Genomic DNA, 20,784 nt, shown 5'->3' with positions numbered 1-20,784 from the left:
TGAGATTTAGTTGGCGACGACAGTCTGATGCTGCTATAACATTAATGTGTGACTGTATTACTGCAGCAGACTCCCACTCAAGCTAATGTTAGCTAGCCACGCTAGTCACTGTCACCAGCATCATTTAGCCATTTACAACACTGACATTGAATATTCACGTGTCGTATGTGCCTCAAATCTCAGTGTGAAAGCCTCCGTTAACCCGCTACACAACAGCTTTTAGTCATTTTGCTTTTCACTACAGTGTCACAGAACTGGTATCTCTGCACACTCAATAGGTTTCAAGCATTATGAGCTCGAGGGCCTTGAGGATTTTACGGTGCTTCCCTGACAAAGCAGCCTAAGGCTTCATTAATAGCCACCAGTGAACGTACGGTATGAATCATGTCCGAAACATTAGCTGTGTGTGGTACAATACGTTGCACTCTGACTGAATGAAATGAAAAATTTATTCAGAATGTAACAAATATAACACTGACATTTTTTTTTATAAAGTTCATGGCTCTAATCATTTATAAAGAGCGGCTTTTCCAGTTGGAATCAAGAAATAGTATATCAAAACTAATAGAATAAAATGACACACTAACAAAATCCAAAATGTAACTAACACATGTTGTATGGCCTACTTAATGTAATCTCAAATGCAAAGTCTTCTTTTGTGTTTTATACCCAGTGGGCAACCTCCTGTTCTGAAAAGTGAAGTCAATGCAGAAGTGCCTTAGACTTGCATTATTTCTAATAGCCAGCAGGGGGCGACTCCTCTGGTTGCAAAAAGACGTCAGATTGTATAGAAGTCTATGAGGAAATGAGCCTACTTCTCACTTGATTTATTACCTCAGTAAACATCGTAAACATGAGTTTATGGTCTCAATCACTAGTTTCAAGTCTTCTTCAATACAGCATGATGTTCATTTAGTAAATTATCGTCCCATTTAGAGTCAAATAGACCACAAAACAGGGTATGCTTTATGGTGTGGCTACCTTGTGATTGACAGGTCGCTATCACGGCGTTGTCCGGTCTGGGTGTTGTCCGTGTTTTCGTCTTACAACTTTAACCCTTTCACAGTGTGTTTTCAGTTCATGAAATACATTTTGGTCACCTAATCTTGTCTTATTCAGCATTCGGTTGTACTTAGCTCCACCCTCTTGTGTCACTTCTTGTTGCAAAAAAACAATAATGTAGTCCACAAACTAATGGGTGATGTCACAGTGACTATGTCCACTTCTTATATACAGAATATGGTTTTACCTTTTAGATTCAATTTTTGTAATCAAGTTTCAGGCTGTAACTAACAATATTTTCACTATTGATTATTGTTTGATAATAAAATGTCAATAAAATGTCAGAAAATAGTGGAAAAAAGTGCCCATCACAGTTTACCACAGCCAATCTGTCCCAGCCCATCCCCAGTGTCATCTTCAGATTGTTTAATTTGTTTGACCAACAGTCCAAAACCAAAAGATCTTCAAATTACAATGATATGAAACAGAAAAACACAGCAAATCCATTCATTTGAGAAGCTGGAAGCAAAAATTTACATTTTTGTGAATGGTTGAGTGGTTTGTTTGCAGTCATCAAATATAAAACAAATTTATAACAATCACCAGAACTAAACTTCTAAGACACACTAAAACACTTATGTAGTCTGAAGAAGACCTTCAGCTGCAGGACAAACTCATAAATATTGATTCATCCCTCAGACAGCTTCAGGTCTGTATGCTCGTAAATTAGTGTAATTTATTTAAATGTAATAGTGGACCAAAGTGTGAGTTTACTCAGTAAGTATTTCAACATAAAAACAATATAACAACTTTTTTTTCAAGTAGCTGCATCCCATTTGTGATGTGACCCATATCCAGTAAGGTTAAATGTATTTGTTTAAAGTTTAATTTGCTCTCATGACTCTTTGTTTTGTCACTTCTACCGCCTCTGTCTTGATCTCTGTACAGAACCAGAGCTGGATGTACCTGGGACCCTGGACTCTGTAGCCCGGCAGGTCAATGAGACTGTCCAGCGCCGTCGGCGCCGAGATGCCGGGGAGGACGACTACAACATTGAAATCCTGCTGGGAGTTGATGACTCTGTGGTTCGGTTTCACGGCAAAGAGCATGTGCAGAACTACCTCCTCACTCTCATGAATATCGTAAGTCACCACCACTTGTATTTGTCACTAGTTTGAATGCTCGTGTTGCAGAGTAATGAGTTGTGTGTTGGTCTTTGTGCTGGACAGAATTTAACTGGCATCAGTAGGTACTGAAAATGTCTTTATCTTCCTCCCAGCGCGCTGCACTGTGGGTCAATACCAATACATACGGTTGACTGGTTATATACACCGATCAGCCATAACAGTAAGACCACTGACAGGTGAAGTGAATAACATTGATTATCTCGTTACAGTGGCACCTGGCAGTGGGTGGGATATATTAGACAGCAAGTGAGCATTTTGAACTTTGAACTTTGTGTTGGAAGCAGAAAAACATGATGGCTAGACGACGGGGTCAGAGCATCTCCAAAACTGCAGCTCTTGTGGGATGTTCCCGGTCTGCAGTGGTCAGGACCTACCAAAAGTGGTCCAAGAAAGGAAAACTGGTGAACCAGCAACAGGGTCAGATCCAAGGCTCATTGTTGCACGTGGGGAGCGAAGTCCGGCCCGTGTTGTCTGATCCAATAGAAGAGCTACTGTAGCTCAAATTGCTGAAAAAGTGAATGCTGGTTCCGATAGAAAGGTGTCAGAACACAGTGCATCGCAGTTTGTTGCGTATGGGGCTGCGTAGCCACAGAACGGTCAGGGTGCCCATGCTGATCTAATGTTATGGCTGATCGGTGTAAATCTGTGACTTTATTAGGCACATTAACCCACATTAGAGGCTTGCAATGATAAATACTGTGGAAATCCATATATTGCACGGCAGCACATAATGTATTTACATCATCATAACTTGGTTTCCTCCATATATCCATGATATCCACCAACACGCTCTTCTAATGCTGCTTTTTATGAAAACATAATGCCTCCGCCCACGGCTGTTGCCGGCGCTGAGGCATTATGTTTTCCAGTTGTCCGTCCGTCCATCCTTCTTCCGTCTGTAGCATTCTTGTGCATGCGAATTCTGTGACCTCACAAATAGCGTTTTTGGCCATAATTCAAGAATTCATATACACATTTGTGCGAAATTGCCATAATTAGGATGAGGATAAAATGATGAAGTGATGCCATTTTGGACAGACATGGATGTAAACTGCAACTTGACTGGTTGGCGGAGGCATACAAAAAGAGTCGCAAAAGAGGCTAAATAACGCTCCAAATTTATGCTAAATTTTTTGGATGGAAAAACTGGCATGGCCATTTTCAAAGGGGTCCCTTGACCTCTGACCTCAAGATATGTGAATGAAAATAGGTTCTATGGGTACCCACGAGTCTCCCCTTTACAGACATGCCCACTTTATGATAATCACATGCAGTTTTGGGCAAATCATAGTCAAGTCAGCACACTGACACACTGACAGCTGTTGTTGCCTGTTGGGCTGCAGTTTGCCATGTTATAATTTGAGCATATTTGTTATGCTAAATGCAGTACCTGTGAGGGTTTCTGGACAATATTTGTCAATGTTTTGTGTTGTTAATTGATTTATAATAATAAATATATGCATACATTTGCATAAAGCAAGCATATTTGTCCACTCCCATGTTGATACGAGTATTAAATACTTGACAAATCTCCGTTTAAGGTACATTTTGAACAGTAAAAAAATGTGCGATTAATTTGCGATCAATTGTGATCAACTATGGACAATAATGCGATAAATTGCGATTAAATATTTTAATTGATTGACAGCCTTAAAATACATACAACAGCACAGCAGTACCGACATGACAGACAACAGTACACACTCAGGTGTATTCAATGAGGCCTGTTGTTTAAGGCAGCTATGGCTGCAGGATCAGGCTTTTCATAAAGCGAGCCCGTCTTCACCTCAGTGCTCTGTACCTGCTCCCAGAGGCCAGTAGGGTGAGGTGGAGGCTGAGTGTGTGATGTCCTTTTCTATTGAGGTTGCAATGTGTGCAATGGCCTTATTGTTTATCTCTGCGAGGTTGGCTGTGTGGAGGCCAATTATCCTGCTAGCGATCTTGGTTATTAGTGGGTTTGGCCCTGTTAGTGACGGATAACATGTTAAAGAAGCAGTTGGAACAGTACAGTATAATGGGCTGAGTAATGCTCTGATACAACAGCAGGACGAGATTAGGAAATGAGGGGTAACATAGAGGCCTTTTAAGTTTACGGATAATTGCTGCTGTCTAAAAAACTGTTCTGTTTCTTTCAGCCATGTCTGAACTAGTCACAGCCATTCATCTTGCACATGAACTCACATCTGCTATATTTAGCCTCCTACAACACATTTTACGCCATGGTTAGGTGTCAGTACTCACATGAGCTCTGTTTGTAGCAGCAGCAGGAAGCCATATTCAGCCAACAAGCTCTGATAAACACACCGTTTTCTCCCCGCCCTGCACCAAACAGTAAGCAGACAGTCAGTGACTGGTTGGTGAAGACAGAGGAACATTTAGCAGCTGTAAAGCCTGATATTTTTTTTTCCAGGAACTGATAGAGATCAAGGAGGAGAATAAATATTGGACTTCAGTTCACTGAGGTAAAAAGAAAACTGCTCCTCTACCAGGTGGCCAAAAGAATCAGCCGTTTCCTCAAAATTAGTTCAGACTCTGAGCCAGAAATCTCCACTTCAGTAGCACTTACATACACCAAACTTTACAGTTGCATTCCTATCTATTAGGTCTGTCAAAGTTAACGTGATAATAACGCGTTAACACAAATCTGTTTTAACGCCACAAATTTCTTTAACGCATTAACGTAACTTGTGATTTTTAGGTTGTAGCGGGCTCAGTTTAAAGCTAGAGTGAAGATACTGGTATCATATAAAACTAGAAAACCTAAAGAATCCATTGGAAACAACCATGTCATACTAGCTTGTTGAGAAGGAGGCTAAATAACGCTCCAAACTTATGCTAAATTTTGGCGAGGAAAAACTGGCATGACCATTTTGAAAGGGGTCCCTTGACCTCTGAGCTCAAGATATGTGAATGAAAATGGGTTCTGTGGGTACTCACAAGTCTCCCCTTTATAGACATGCCCACTTTATGATAATCACATGCAGTTTGGGGAAAAAACATTCAAGACAACAGTCTTGAAATTACATAAACTGGGTATCACTGTAAAGCTGAGACTCTTGTGGATCCAATGAGCCCAACTGTATTCATGTGTGATGATGTTAGTCCTGAAACTTTACAACCACAATCTAGAAACCTAGGGCATTCAGAGGATGCATGGCTTTCCTAGGTAGATTGACAATAAGGGTGTTTCTGAGCAGTTTCTAGAACATCACCAAATGATCGCCATCCAGTCGCCCAAAAATATCATTCTTGCAGAAATCTCCAAATGTCAAAAGTTTTTGATCCCAAATCACAGCATGGCTTTTAATATGTTTTAATTTAGTATTTTTGATCTTTATTGATTAATTCTCTGGTCAAAAAATGGTTAAATTTAGCACAAAATCTGTGCAACAAATGGTATCAACCCCAAAATTGCTGCAACAACTTAAGAAACATAATACAGCATGGGAATGCCCATCATATACTTCTATCATAATTCTCTAACCCATTATACTTTCACAACTTTAAACATTTGAGTAGGTATCAAACCAAAACACAATGTTTATTTGTGATTTATGACTAGAACAACTTGACACACAGTGCTGAGCTGCATCTTAAATTAATCTTCAGGTTCCCAGATTTCAGATGATGTACACCACTTCTATGTGACATCTACTGTTGACCTGCTATCTCCCCCTAAACACCCCTTGTCCTCCCAAAAAAGACATAAACTCTATGTTAAAGAGGGGGGAGTGGAAGAGGTTAAAGGTGTAAAGGAGGCAGGGGCAACTACTTATCCAAATTTGTTCTTGTAAATTGTATTGGATTAAAGTTTTCGACATGAAACCGCAACTAAACTCAGTTGTTGTTTTATTCTCCATGTCCTCTGAGAGCTGAGTCAGTATTAGTAAGCACTCAGTTCTGTTTCCCAGGGCCAGAAACAATACAGAGGAGGTTACACTACCCTCTAATCTGCCATAACAATCACATACTGATTGTAGCTGGTCATGATCTGAATATATGAGCCGTCAGCGTTAACAACAGCCTCTCTGCTGTGAGTGCTTTGCTGTGGTTCATTGTTATATCGACAGATCTAGGATGATCATAGACGACACGCAGCGGGTCCACACCAGGACACCAGTCCTGCTCAAACACAAAGGAGTGTGCCATTAAATCCCAAGCAGGGCTCATCCTGCCTTCTGTGTGCGTCTGTTTTCAATGTGGTCTCACCTCAGCACAGCAGGATCATTTAATTAAGATGCTCTTCGTTGGCATTAGGTAATTGATTCAGACGGTCATTTGCCTCGAGAGGCGGATTAGGATCGCGGTCTTTACTCATCAAGTTGTCACAGAGGGTTAGGGAGCAGGGGGCCACAGAACGGCCTCTGTAGTGGTGGAAGAAATTGGCCATGTGTGCGACCGTTTGTGGCTGCATGGCGAGGCCTTTGATGCAGACGGAGAAGCAGGAAAAAAATACTTTGGCTTCATGCTTTCTGTGGAGAGTGGCATAACTTTGGTAGCTGCTGTTCCTCAGCAACAAGTCCGCTGATGATCAAAGTCTCCTGGAGGGACGGGGGATGGGTTGAACGTGTGCCACGCATACATAAAGACACATGAATTGCGATAGCCGTCGGATAATGTCCATGTTGTGGGGGAGAACAATTAGATTGAAACATGAAAGCAGCGAGCCGACAATATCAAACAAACGGATCGGATGACGCCTCTGTGTATGAGCAGGAGATATATACGAGCCAGCATTGAACAGGATTGCGCTCCCATTGATTTTATCAGTATGAGTGTGTCGCAGCTTCAGCCCCGCTATCTGACGACTGGCTGTATTCTTGATTACTTTTCATGCGTTTCCTGTGAAGGCGTCGACCCAGAAATATTTTAAAAATCCTTTTCAGCCAGCGGTGCAAAATATAATCCTTTCAGATGCATGTGTTCAGAAGCATTGATGGCATAATATTGTTGACACACTTCCTTTGCAGTCTTTTACGGGATTGTTTTATTGAACACAATGATTGTATATTTTGTGTTTTAATTTTTTTAGAAATGCAGTTTAGTTAAAAGCTGAAATGAGCTATTTAAATCACAATACTGACTGGCTTCCACCACTGTCCAGATGAGGCACATCTGCTGAGTGGATCGAGGCTTTCTGTTCTGTTTCTGTGGACTGACTAGAAGGATTTCAGTCTATGTGCTTGTTGATAGCAGTCAATCAGAGCACCATCAGTCATGTGTTTCCTGGAGTCTCGGTTTGGGTTAAACAGTCGAAAGTTAACTGAATTGACTTCTGAAACTTCCTAATTTTATTAATTCATAATCATACAACACATGATATTTGTTCATTAGTTGAACAATAAAAATTCTCATGAAAAAGAGAATTATTTTATGAAACTAATCGTGGTAAATGAAAATTACAAGTAAAATATTATGTCAGGTTAAAAAATCAAAAGTATGATTTTTTTGTTTTGCTTTAATCCAATAATTTTGATTTCATAGGTTTGACAAATCAAAACATTGACTTATCGCTTATTATTACACGGCTTTGTGGAATACTCGATTCTGATTGGTCAATCTCGGCGTACCACAGTCTGTTATTTCTTTATAACAGACCGTTGTTATGAGCGCAGTTTTGATCTCGGACTCTAGTGGACCGTTTTTGTGTGAAATTATTGATTTCTTAAGTAAATAGCTATGTAATAAGCGGGATAATGTACAGCTAACTGGTAATACTAGTATACAATGTATACAGTATACATATATATATATATATATATATATATATATATATATATATATCATAATTCAGAGAAAAAATGTGACGCCTTATGTATCTCTCTCACTCTCGCTCTCTCTCACTGTGTTGCTATGGCCGGCAGTGATGATATTATGAGGTTATTTATAGTGTTTTTCTGGCAGAGGTCCCGGCTGGCTTCGACCTGAGGCAGCTCAGCTCTGGCCTCTGAACACTGATTACTATGATTGACAACAGTCTCCAGTCTGCCATGTCTGTCTGTCTGGACCTCTGACTGCCTTTCTCTCACCCTCTCTGGTTCTCTCACACTCAGACCTGCAGACTCTGCTCTTAGATGCACCTTTTCCTTTCCTTGCCTTTCACCTCTCCTCTTCTCTTCTATCCTCCCGTCCTCCCATCTCTCCTCTCATCTTCCGTGATATTTTTCTATCCTTCCCCATGTCTTTTTCCCTTCTATCCTTCTAAATGGTAAATGGCTGCATTGACTGTATAAGGAAGCTTTTATACAAAGCTTTTTGCAGCAAAGTAAGCTGGTCTGACCAGGAGCACTTTGGGGTTTGAACCACCAACTCTGTGATTAGAGGATGACCTGCTCTCCTCTCTTATCCTCTCCTCTTCTCTCCTCTCCTCTCTTATCCTCTCCTCTCCTCTCCTTTTCCCTTCTATCCTTGCATCCTCTTTTCTCCCCTCTTCTCATCTCTTCTCTTCTCCTTTCATTTTTCTCTTTTTCCTTTTGACCTAATCTCCTCTTCCCTTCTATCCTCTCTTTTCTCCTCTCGTTTCTCTCCTCTTTTCCTCCTCTCCTCTTCTGTCCTGTCCTTTTCTCATCTATCTTTCTATCCTATCTTACCATCTATCTTAATTTATATTTTTATTTTAATTTTACTTCCTTTCCTCTCATCCTTACCCACTCTTTTTCCCTTTTGCCTCCTTTCCTTTCCTCTCCTCTACTTTTAAATCCTCTTCCATTCTCCTCTCATCTTCTCGTTTTCCTTTTCATCTCTCTCTTGTGTGGTTTCTCCTGCTCATAAACACGCAGCCTCTCCTTTTCCCTTCTTTCCTTGCATCCTCCCCTCTCCCCTGTTCTCGTCTCTTCTCCTCTCATCTTCTCTTTTTCCTTTTGTCCTAATCACCTCTCCACTTTCCTTGTGTCCTCCTTTTTCCTCTCATTTACCTCTTCATCTCTCCTCCTTTTCCTCCTCTCTTCTTCTCTTCTGTCCTTCTTCTCATCTATCTTTCTAGCCGTTCCATTCTCCTCTCATCTCCTCTTTTTTCCTTCTATCCTTCTACCCTCCCTTCTCTTTTCTCTCCTTTTTATTTTACCTTGTATTCTCCTCTTTTCTCCTCTCCTTTCCCTTTTCTCATTTTCCCTTCTCTCTTTTTTCTTTTTATTTCCTCTGCTTCCCTTCCTTTCCTCTCATCCTTACCCACTCTTTTCCCCTTTTGCCTCCTATCCTTTCCTTTCCTCTCTTTTTAAATCATCTTCTCTTTTCCTCTCATCTTCTCGTTTTCCTTTTCTCCTCTCTCCCTCCACTTATCCATCCTCTCTGTTCTCCAGAGAATTGTAACTGATTGTAATGAGCTTGTATGCATGTACATGTATGTATGAGTGTTTTTGCATATGTAAATGTGCATCGTAATTAGTGCACTAATGTCAACAGTGTGATCAACAACGCTGTAGTTTCCAGACACACACACACACACACACACACACACACACACACACACACACACACACACTATTAATCTGTTCAGCGCTGCTCCAGCTTTGCATTTGGTCCCCAACCTGCTCCAGTAAATGAGATAAGAATTAAGTTCTTTTGATGTCACGTCCTTCGTCTCTAATGCGACTCCATTAGCGAGCCTAGCACAGGCTTTCTTACTGTCAGAGAGAGTCGAACAACTCTGCACTTTTGGGACAATTTGTCTTTATAAAATCGGCGATCAGAGCTCCCAGCGCAGGAACTCCCCTCTGTATTTCTTCTCTCTCATAACATGCATGGCTGCTCAGTACATTCTGCTGTAATCAGCAATCCAATTTAGTTAAATGCTTGCTGCTTCATTCAGTTCTGTGATGTTCACAAACTATGGAAAACTATGCGATCGAACCCTCTCTGTCAAACATTTGAAAACATGTCTAGGTTATTTCTAGGCTTCTTTTTTGTTACATTTTATGCCTAATATTTTTTTGGTCTCACACCATTTCTATTTGGATCTTTATTCATTGGAGACTTATATAAAGATTGTGCCTGCTGCTGTTGGATCTGTTTGGTCACATAAAAAGACACACGCAGGAGTGAAATTGCTTCACCCGGTGGCACCGGGCTGTCAAAGATCAATAACAGCTTCATATTTGCTGCACATTTCCCATGGAAGCCTCTGACAGAAAGTATTACACATCGACTCATTCACCATAAAACTCTCCAATAAAAAGTTATGTCTTGCCCAATCCGCCATCTGCAGAAATGTCAACTCTCACCAACATCAGCATGTTAACAGACAAAAGTTTGATGCTTTTACTGTCAGGATAATGATAATCTACATTTCTGTAATCAGAATCAGATGAAAAAAGATACCAATTGTGTACATATCTGAGTTTAATTGTGTGAATTCATCCAAATCGAACTCCACTGGATCCACAGCCAGTAAAAATACATTAAAAAAACCTAATAAGGAAATAGTAGAAACCACCCATATCATCAAGAGGAGCTGGAAGCAGCGGTTCCACATTACTGAGTTTCACTAATGAGTCCTCTTAATGGGACATAAAGTAATTCATGACTTTTATGGACCTCTGTTGGTGACATGTGGGTACTGCAACAACATATACATTTAAATATTTACTGAGTTATCAGTTTACCCAGTGGTGGTAAGTACATGTACTCAAGTACTGTTCTAAAGTGCAACTTTGATGTACTTTTACTTTACTTGAGTATTTAAATTTTATGCTAATTTATACTTTTACTCCACAACATTTCAGAGGCAAATATTGTACTTTTCACTCAACTACATGTCTCTTACAGCTTTAGATACTAGTTATTTTACATATTAACAAAACATATGATCTTTTTATGAAATATGTAAAGTATAACGTAGTTAAAATATGCTCAACCTCCACCAGCTGTCACATTAAAATGCTGCTTACATGTTAAACCAAACGTAGTTCCACCTAAAAATAGTACTTATCACAGCAGGTAAACATAGCACTGAGGTGATGGTAGACGCAAGTATATGGACCCCTGAACATTTCACCCACAGGTCATTTTTGAAAATCTCATTCCAAAACCATGGGCATTAATCTGCTGCTGTGACGACCTCCTCTCTTCTGGGTTCAGACTTTCCATCAGATGCTGGAAGCTGGCATCAGGGATTTTCTCCCTCTCTGCTGCAACAGCATTAGTGAGATCCAACACTGATGTTGGGTGATAAGTCCTGGCTCACAGTCGGCATTCCAGTTCATCCTAAAGGTGTTTGATGGGGTCGAGGTCAGGGCTTCCTTCAGGCATGTCAAGTTCTTTCACACCAAACTGTGAAAACCATTTCTCCATGGACGTGGATTTGTGCACAGGAGCATTGTGTCATTTTGAAACAGGAATGAGCCCCAAACTGTTGCCACACAGTTGGAAGCACACTATTGTATACAATATTATTGAATGCTGTAGCTTTAAGATTCCCTTTAAGTGGATGAAAAACCAAATTATTTTCAATATTTATTTTACAAAAAAAGACAAATATAAATGTTCTTTGAGCACTGCACTAAAGCATGTGCACAGGTGTGTCCATATACTTCTGGCAACATCTCATAGTTCTTCATTAGCTTGAGAGGAAGACTATGATCCACTATCTGAACTAAATTAAGTAAACAAAATGTGATGTTTTTGGCTGAAAGTCTTCATTTTCTGAGGTGTGTATATCACATTCTTAAAGGGGAAGTGCACCTATTTTACACATCAAAGTCTGCACAAAGTCTGATAAATTTCCTCAAGTGATGTCACTAGCAACAAGGCTGGCAGCGACATTAGCCACTACGAGCATAATACAACCGTGATCTCCAACCAAACTGTCGGCAGTGAGAGTTGTATTGGAGGTAATGTAGGTGCCAGATTTTGACAAGGAAGAAGAATTCATTCATTTGTTTCCGCTGTTTTGATCAGTTTCGCTGTTTTCAGCGTTTAACTTGTTTCTCAAAGAGAATCTCAGTTTCTCTCCTGTAACTTTGGAATCAGAGATCTTTTAACTGATGCACGTTTTGTAGCGCATCAGCACTGACAGCCTTCGTACAGTCTGGCAGACACACATGCAGACTCCCTGTTTCTCTGTCTGCAAAGACTCGTTTCATGTGCATCTCATGAGCAGAAAAGACAGCAAGGGACAATCCTTGATGCCTCCAACTTAGCTCTGATAAAACACGGAATTGAAATTGAAAAATGTAATTACATTTTATATCATTATTCTCCATATGATACACCATGGATGGCACTATGTAATGGGAAACCCTGCTCTGTGTGCATTACTGTTTTATTAACACCTTAATCAGCTCAGATTAATGCATCAATTTAGACAGGCTGAGGGGAAAAAAACTACATTTATTACAAAAGTTCCGACATGAAGACAGCACTTGAGAGGACAACAGCAAAGTAGCGTCGTTCTTTAAGAGATTACACACAAGACAGTAAGTTTTGAGATTTGACATTTCAGCTGAGGAAGCAATCAAGTAGGCGGTATTGATCGACGACCTCATCAATCCCCCGCTTCTCTCTGAAGTGATGTATTGTGGCCATTTTCATCTATACGGACCAGCTGTACTGTACGTGAGCTGGATAAATGAGCGCCTGCAGGCATACAGCAAGAGGAAGTGAGTCCTATAGTGTAAATGTGTGGAAGAAGCTGTTAAGAAGTTGCTGTGATGTCGAGTACATCCTCATGACCGACCTTTAGAAAGCGAGCAGATCAGCGTGTGGGAGAAAGATGGTGTAATTTTAGCTGGCGATGCAGCTGACGCCGGGGGAGCGGAGCTGCTTTGCCAGTAGATATGAGTTCAGGATCAGCAGCATTTATCTTCTTCTTTTCAAAATAAAGCACCCATCTGTGGCGCGGGTCACATTCAGCCAGATTGCTGCTTCATACAGACCAAAGCAGTGAGTAATGGACTCTGCTGAACCTGGAGTTTACTGTCCTGCTCCTCCTGCGACGTGGCACCCCAAGATGTCGATAGGGGAAAATGTGCTCTTAGGACAATTTAATGATTATATGCTGCTGGAATACTGTATGTTCATCCACCTCCTCTGGCCTGTGAGGAAAACACTGACATATTGTGTAATGAGGCAGATAAACTCAGTGAGAAATCACTGGCCCAAAGAAAATGAAACCCACTGTGACGCCTCCTGTCGCTTCAATTCAAATGCTCCTTATTGCTCATGAGGTTTTCACATGCACAGTGTCAGAGAGCTGGACGAGATGCTGATTTGTTCACTGACGCGATTGGTGCTTACTGCACGGCCGATCAGTTAGTGGCAAAACAACAGTGATAAAAGACACACATCACACTGAGCCTGTTAAAGGTCAGCTGTCAATAAAATGCCTGTTGACAAGCATGACATCTCTGCACAATTTATTGATTTTTTTATTCATTATTATTATTGTTTTTATTGGTGAAGTAACAAAATAAAATGCACAGTTACATATGTACATAGAAGACAGATGTCTGTGAACCCTCATTGCCTTTCATATAATATCACATCTTGTAATATCATATCATATCATATCATATTATTGCTGTTTTATTATAATACATTTGGATATTGTCTGGCATGAATTTCATACCAAGGTTAAGCAAAAAACAAAAGAAAATTAAGAGGCTCATATACACTCCATCCTCAGGTAGATAAGTGAACATGCACATGGAGTAATCGAAACAAAAAAATCCATCAGTGTGTTTAATATGTCCCAGATACCCACAGATACAGTGAGCAACGCTGATCCCCGGAGGGGAAATTTGATCCCTCTGGCTGATTAAAAACGCACAACAGATCTGTGGAAGATGATAATATTGAGAGAACAAGGCGACAAACAGCGAGAGGGCGACTTAAAATAGGAACACAGCTTGAAAAAAAAGCTCACTTTACCTTTTCTGATGGAAAATGTTTGTCTGGCTGTATGTGGAGAGTCCTTTGCTGGCCAGGCTCGCTGACTCACCCAGTTCTCTTTACATTATTTCAGCAACAGTCTGAATACTAAACATGCTTCTTTCTTGCTCTTTCTGCAACTGTTTTTTTCTCATTTATATTCCCACTCTCACATCAGAAACCATCCCCATGAGACATACCTTCCCTTGTTGTTTACCCTTTTCACAAAGACCTTAGTTTTCATAAATATTTTTCATAAATATACATTTGCACAAACACACACACGTATTATGCTAGAGTTGTGATTCTCTGCCTGAACCTGATAGGACCCGACCTGCTGGGTTCAGGCCGGGCTTGAATCGGGTCGGATTCGCTTCTATTTTCAGTTGAGCAGGAATGCTTCGTGCTATGATCATAGATTGTATATAAGAAGTGAACGTGGTCACTGTGACGTCACTCATTGGTTTATGGACTGCCGATTTGAAGCCTTAAGTTCGGAATTTTGGCCGTCGCCATCTTGGTTATTTGAAACGAGAAGTGACACAAGAGGGTGGAGCTAAGTACCACCGAACGCTGAATGAGACATTTTTAGGCAACCAAAATGTTCAGATTAACTTTCATGAACTGGAAAGACACTGTGAAAGGGTGAAAGTTGTAAGACAAAAACATGTACAGCTCCCAGACCGGACAACGCAAGAGGTAGCGACCTGTCAATCACAAGGTAGCCACGCCCTAAAGCATACCCTGCTTTATGGTCTATTTGACTCTAAATGGAACCATAATTTACTAAATGAACATCATGCTGTATTGAAGAAGACTTGAAACTAGCAATTGAGACCATAAACTCATGTTTACAATGTTTACTGAGGTAATAAATCAAGTGAGAAGTAGGGTCATTTTCTCAGAGACTTCTATACAATCAGACTTCTTTTTGCAACCAGAGGAGTCGCCCCCTGCTGGCTGTTAGAAAGAATGCAAGTTTAAGGCACTTCTGCATTGGCTTCACTTTTCAGAACAGGAGGTTGCCCACTGGCTATAATCAATAACCTACTGTTGCATAATTTCAATATCGACTTCGACAGCAGTTGCCGTAAATAGAGTCCCGACTCCTGCCTCTCATTAACGAGGAGAAATGTTATATGGCAATGGCATATGACAGTTTTTGGGCTGTGCTGAATATTCGTTAGGAGAAGGCTATGGCTGAAAGATTTTGAAAAAATATCTGATTGTGATTATTTTGACTGATATTGCAATTGCGATATGATTTGCAATATTAAAGGGAATTATAATTTTTACATCATTGTCATTTTCATTGAAAAACATGTTAAAATGATTGTGGTGTGATTTTTGCAGGAATCAATACCAAACAGAGATGTTTTCTTCAGTAGGTAGAATATGATGTGTAGGCCAGGACATCTCTGCAGCATGGCGATATTTAAATGAAAACGGCATTTTGACACACATTTCACCTTTAACAAATATTCAACCTCCTGCGATTTGAAAATTGCAGGAGGCCATATTGCGATTTTGATAAAATTTCGATTAGCTGCTCAGCCCTAGAGAAGGCGCATGTCAGATGTACAGTGAGCCGGTCATTGTTGTGAAATAAACCCCGACAGGGCGATGCGATTGGTCTTGCATCATCCTGAAGGGGTTTATTTGACCGGCTCGCTGTAAAATTATCCAGCTTATTACACGGCTACTTAAGACATTTTACACAAAAAAGGTCCGACATAAGAACTGCCCCCATAGCAACGGTCTGTTATACCTCCTTCAGAATGCCACAAAATAGTGGTTGCACAGGCCTGTGATTACAGTCCTTCATGGAGTGATTTGTAGAGAATGGTATGTTTCTCTCGCTCACTTCCTCTGATGAGTGGAAAGTAGAAGCCCAGAATTAACAGGATAGGGGGGTGTAATGTGTCAATGACGCAGATGCCTTAAAATAAATGCTCCTTGTGTGACCTCTGATGGATTACGTCTTTCCCCTGCTTCTCAGGTGAACGAGATTTACCACGACGAGTCGCTGGGAGTCCACATCAACGTGGTCCTGGTGAGGATGATCATGCTGGGGTATGCCAAGGTGAGTTTCACAGTCCATTTATGTTAATTTGCTTTGTTTTTGGAAAGCAGAAGAAGAAATTCCAGAAAATGATAGAAACTCAGGAGCGCATTTGCCTCCGAGAGTGCAAAATGATTGGTGAGTGGGAGAAGACTGTACTTTAGCTCCTCTTCACTCTGCTCTGAGTTTGATCACATCTGAAAGAAACTAAAGTCTCTTGTCTTCACAACATGGCTGCAACTAGTGATTATTTCCGTTATCCACTCATCTATGAATCATTTAAACAGCAAATGTTAAAAAACAAAATTTCCATCACAATTTCCCAGAGCTAAAGGCCTTATAGTTACATTAAGGAGCCAATAAACACTCTTTAAATAAAGGTCAACCACAGAAACTGGCCTTTAGTTGAAGTGCAGTATTGATTAAAAAACAACAACTTTAATCATAGGATCATCAGGAGAAGGATGCAAGAGTTAGACAGAAGAAGCCTATAATAACACTGCATTTGCACAGTAACAAGAAAACTGAAATGGAAAATGGAAATGCCTGGAAGAAACAGAGTATCTCCAGTTTTTTTTTAATACAAAAAAATGTATTACTGAAAGATTTAGAGCAAATATAAAGCATAGTAAAGAACACACACACATATCTTAGGTCTGCTACAGTGTTAACAATTATGGCGTGTCTAGTCAATTAACAACATTGTTGTCAATCCACTTTCTGTTGTTGATTAACTGATTGATCATTTTAGCACCAGTTAGGAGAATACAGATATAAATACAGACTCTATCAGCATAAATCACCCTAAACATTGGCCAAAGACCTGGCAAAGACATAACATCGATAAAACTAATTATTTATGGATAACGTGTTGGAGGTGTTGTTGCAGTAGGTCAGCACAAATGCTCCCCTCCCCACACTTAAAGTCTGTTCACACCAATTTGTTGTTTGCTGCGGGGAAACAAAAGCTCTGACCCAGAGGTGAAGCATCAGCCATCACCGCTGGCTGTTACAGCAAACAGAGAAAAAGAAAGTCACGAACATTTTCGTTAGATTAACGAGTAACTTTTGTATTTTTCAGTGGGGACCCTATTTCCCCATGTTTTTGTGTCTAAGTGACTAATGGGGACAACAATTGTTCAAATGGTTCAGTATTGAGGGAGAACGCTGTAACCGAATTGAGCTGCAAGGTCAAGTGAGCAGCATCAATATAACGTTACGTCCATTAAAAGCTTTTGTTTTTTTCCGCTGACAGGCCCAGGTTGTTATCATAAATGTCTGACAACATTATGGAAAGGACCCTACAGAGAAATAAAATGTTTTTCTTACCTTTCGCTTTCTGTTTGTTATTGTTTCCAAGTCCCGCTCCATGCTCACTGTCGTGTGAGAGGCAGCCATCGAATTCAAAGACCTCATCCACATTGTGGAAATCATCGAAATATTCAGCCATGACACTGAAAATCTTTTAGATAACACTAAGCTACGCTTTCTGTACTCCAACACAACAAACTCTGCCCAGCTGGCACTCACATTTCGACGATGGATGTATTCCACTATTCCAGCGTTGTCTTCCGGCAACACGTCACCTCGCCAGATTTAACAACGAGACTTCTCCTTGAGCGAGACTCTTTCCATAATGTCAGACACTTATAATAACAATCAGAGCCTGTCATTGCAAAAAGAAGCACCTTTAGTGGACGTAAATGACACTGCAAGCTTGCCCCAATAGCACCATATTGCAACCCGTGAGCAGCTGTCGTCTACAGCGTTCGCCCTCAATACTGGACCAATTTCAGTAATTTTTGTCCCCATTAGTCAGTTAGACATAAAAACATGGGAAAGTAGGGTCCAGATTGAAAAAAAACAAAGTTACCCTTTAATCTAAAGCACACAAACTGAACCAACCATTCTACAGAGCAATAAATTGTCTATTTTCAGTGCTCAAACTAATTTCTAATCTACTTTAAATGCTCTCATGCTCCAGAGTCTCATGCCTGCTATTAATAATCTGCTTTTATTCATGTGCAACATCACAGTAATACCAATTACAAACACACAGCATTCAGTCCAAACAAGTCATACAGTAATTCTGTCGTGCTTTTTGTTCTCAGGCAGTTGTTCATCTTGTATAATTGCTTCAGAGAAGTGGTTATTTCAACCCCATGCTAGTGACACATCCAATAGCCAGTACTAATGGAGCAGAGATGCTAAATAGGGAAGAACATGTATGCAGATTGCAGGGCTCTGCCACTTTCTTTCACACATACTGTAAAAATGCATAATGTATTTTCAGTTGGCTGGAGGAGAGAAAATTCAGTTTGCTATCCAATTATTATTATTAGCCCAGAGCCCCCATGTTTAATCTGTGTCTACCCTGAATGCTCTCTCTCTGTGTTCTTGTGTTGTTGTGATGTTCTTGTCTGTTTATACCCTGTTGTGTTACTTGTTGTGAGTGTTTGTGTAAAGACTGTAGAGTTTCCTCTATAGAAGACAATAAAGAATGAATTTGAATCTGAGTCTCTCTGTTTCCTGTCAGTCCATCAGCCTCATTGAAAGAGGGAACCCATCACGGAGCCTGGAGAACGTGTGCCGCTGGGCGTTTGTGCAGCAGAAAGGTGACCCTGATCACGCCGAGCACCACGACCACGCAATTTTCCTCACTCGCCAAGGCTTCGGCCCCACGGGGATGCAGGGTGAGTCTCCCAGAGGACACGCTAGTATTCAAATGAGAATGTGCAGCAGCCTCTGTGTGGTTAATCTGAATGCAGCTACATGAGGTCATCCATCACAATACACATCATTATACCATCGTCTGGGTGAATACTCAATTCCAATTGGCTGCAGGGTGTCCATTAATTCCTGATAATGGACACCTACTAAGTAGTTCCAGTGAAACGGTCTGTTTAACGTTCTAAATGAATGCGCTGGCTACAAAACAATCTGAATATCTTATTTACAACACTGAGTGTAACACTCGTCCTTCAGTGCCTCATCCTCTGAGCACCATAGGGTGTTGACTGGAACACACAAGCAGTAAGAAATAAGTTTACAAGTAGACTGTATATAAGAAGTGGACATAGCCACCCCGATGTCACCCATTGCTTTGTGGACTACGGTTTTGAAGCCATCTTGGTTTTTGGCCGTCACTGTCGTTGTTTTTTTGCAATCAGAAGTGACACGAGAGGGTGGAGCTAAGTACAAACGAACGTTGAGTACCCTGCTTTATAGTTTATTTTACTCGAAATGGGACCATAATTTACTAAATGAACATCATGCTGTATTGAAAAAGACTTGAAACTAGTGATTGAGACCATAAACTCATGTTTACAATGTTTACTGAGGTAATAAATCAAGTTAGAAGTAGGGTCATTTTCTCAGAGACTTCTATACAATCAGACTTATTTTTGCAACCAGAGGAGTCGCCCCCTGCTGGCTATTAGAGAGAATGCAAGTTTAAGGCACTTCAGCATTGGCTTCACTTTTCAGTGACAATGACATGGCAGGATAGCTAGCTAGTATTATTGTTAAACATAATATCAAATTATATTTACTGTTTTTCAACCGTATGTATGCAATGTTAATGACGTTGAATATAGCTAGCATAATGTTAGCTTTCTGGCTTGTAGCTGAGCCAAAGGGCTCTATGATGTGAGCGGACTAGAAATACCTCCCGTTGCCAAGTAGTATCTAAGCTCTGTCCTATTTACTGGAGCAGTGTTTCAATTGCATAAGAACCTAATGGGATGGCAATGATTGTTCCAGGTATTAGCAAACCCTCAGGGTTACCAGGAAAACGGAGTAAATATATATAAATTAATGTTCTTATTTTTTTTCCTTTGGCAAGTGACCTGGTAGGATAATGCCCTTTAAGGTGTCCATAATCAGGCATTAATGGCCTCCAGGTTGTCCATTAATTCCTGAATATGGACACCTCGTCCGGCATTATCCCTTATGTAAAAGCAGTCTTGCTTGCAAATGTGTAACTTGTTCTGTGGTTTATTCTGACATTTAATGGTCGTGAGAGACTCAGACTGCCCTCGATTCATTTTGAGGGATTACACAGCAAAACAAAATGATTATGCAAATTTCGTGTTGCCCTTTTAACAAGCTGTTTTCAAGACAGTTTTAGCGTGAGACGTGACTCATTTGTGAAATCTGTCCAGATTCTCTCTGATTATATTTTAGCTGCAGTTAGCATGCTCCAGTAGCTTGAGGTAAAAGTACAGGGCCTGTCTGAAAAGAGCCCTGAACAATCAAAAAGCCTCTTTATCAATGACTGATCCCCCAAAGGTAACACCCAAAAGCCCTTTTGGGCTTCATAGTTGAGACCTTTCCTTAATTCATATTCTTGTAAATGCATACCTGGAAAGGCTGGATGCTCAGGGCAATTTACACTGTCTGCCAGATATTGACTGCTCGCCCCTCTTCTTATTTCCTCCACAGCAGCCAAACTGAAACAATGAGAGCAACTGTCCAAAATTGGTGCTATTAAAGGCCCATTCAACTTGCTTTATGCCTTTTTATTTTCCCCTTTGAACAACAGCTGCCTTTATTTTGGAAGCAAACAATGTGTGCTAATCTGCTAATTCCTTCCTTTTTGCCATTTTACCGTCACATTCACCCATTAGCAACATGACAACTAGAGGCAAAAAGCTGTTTTGTGCTCGA

The 20,784-nt window shown here is 40.5% G+C and overlaps 1 protein-coding gene across 3 annotated transcripts in view; it reads left to right on the top strand.

Annotated features, from left to right (window-relative positions):
* The window catches only part of adamts3 (ADAM metallopeptidase with thrombospondin type 1 motif, 3), a 168,572-nt gene that overhangs the window by 66,600 nt on the left and 81,188 nt on the right, over positions 1 to 20,784 (top strand). For all 3 annotated transcript variants that reach the window (XM_074638806.1, XM_074638807.1, XM_074638805.1), the window contains 3 exons: positions 1,951 to 2,144; positions 16,054 to 16,137; positions 18,653 to 18,809. In XM_074638806.1, the coding sequence (XP_074494907.1) occupies positions 1,951 to 2,144; positions 16,054 to 16,137; positions 18,653 to 18,809 (435 nt within the window). The remainder of the gene's footprint in view (positions 1 to 1,950; positions 2,145 to 16,053; positions 16,138 to 18,652; positions 18,810 to 20,784) is intronic.

The sequence above is a fragment of the Sebastes fasciatus genome, chromosome 6, assembly GCF_043250625.1.
Source record: "Sebastes fasciatus isolate fSebFas1 chromosome 6, fSebFas1.pri, whole genome shotgun sequence".
Classification (NCBI taxonomy): domain Eukaryota; kingdom Metazoa; phylum Chordata; class Actinopteri; order Perciformes; family Sebastidae; genus Sebastes; species Sebastes fasciatus.
The sequence above is the reverse complement of the archived record's forward strand: the minus strand, read 5'-3'. Positions and strand labels throughout refer to the sequence as shown.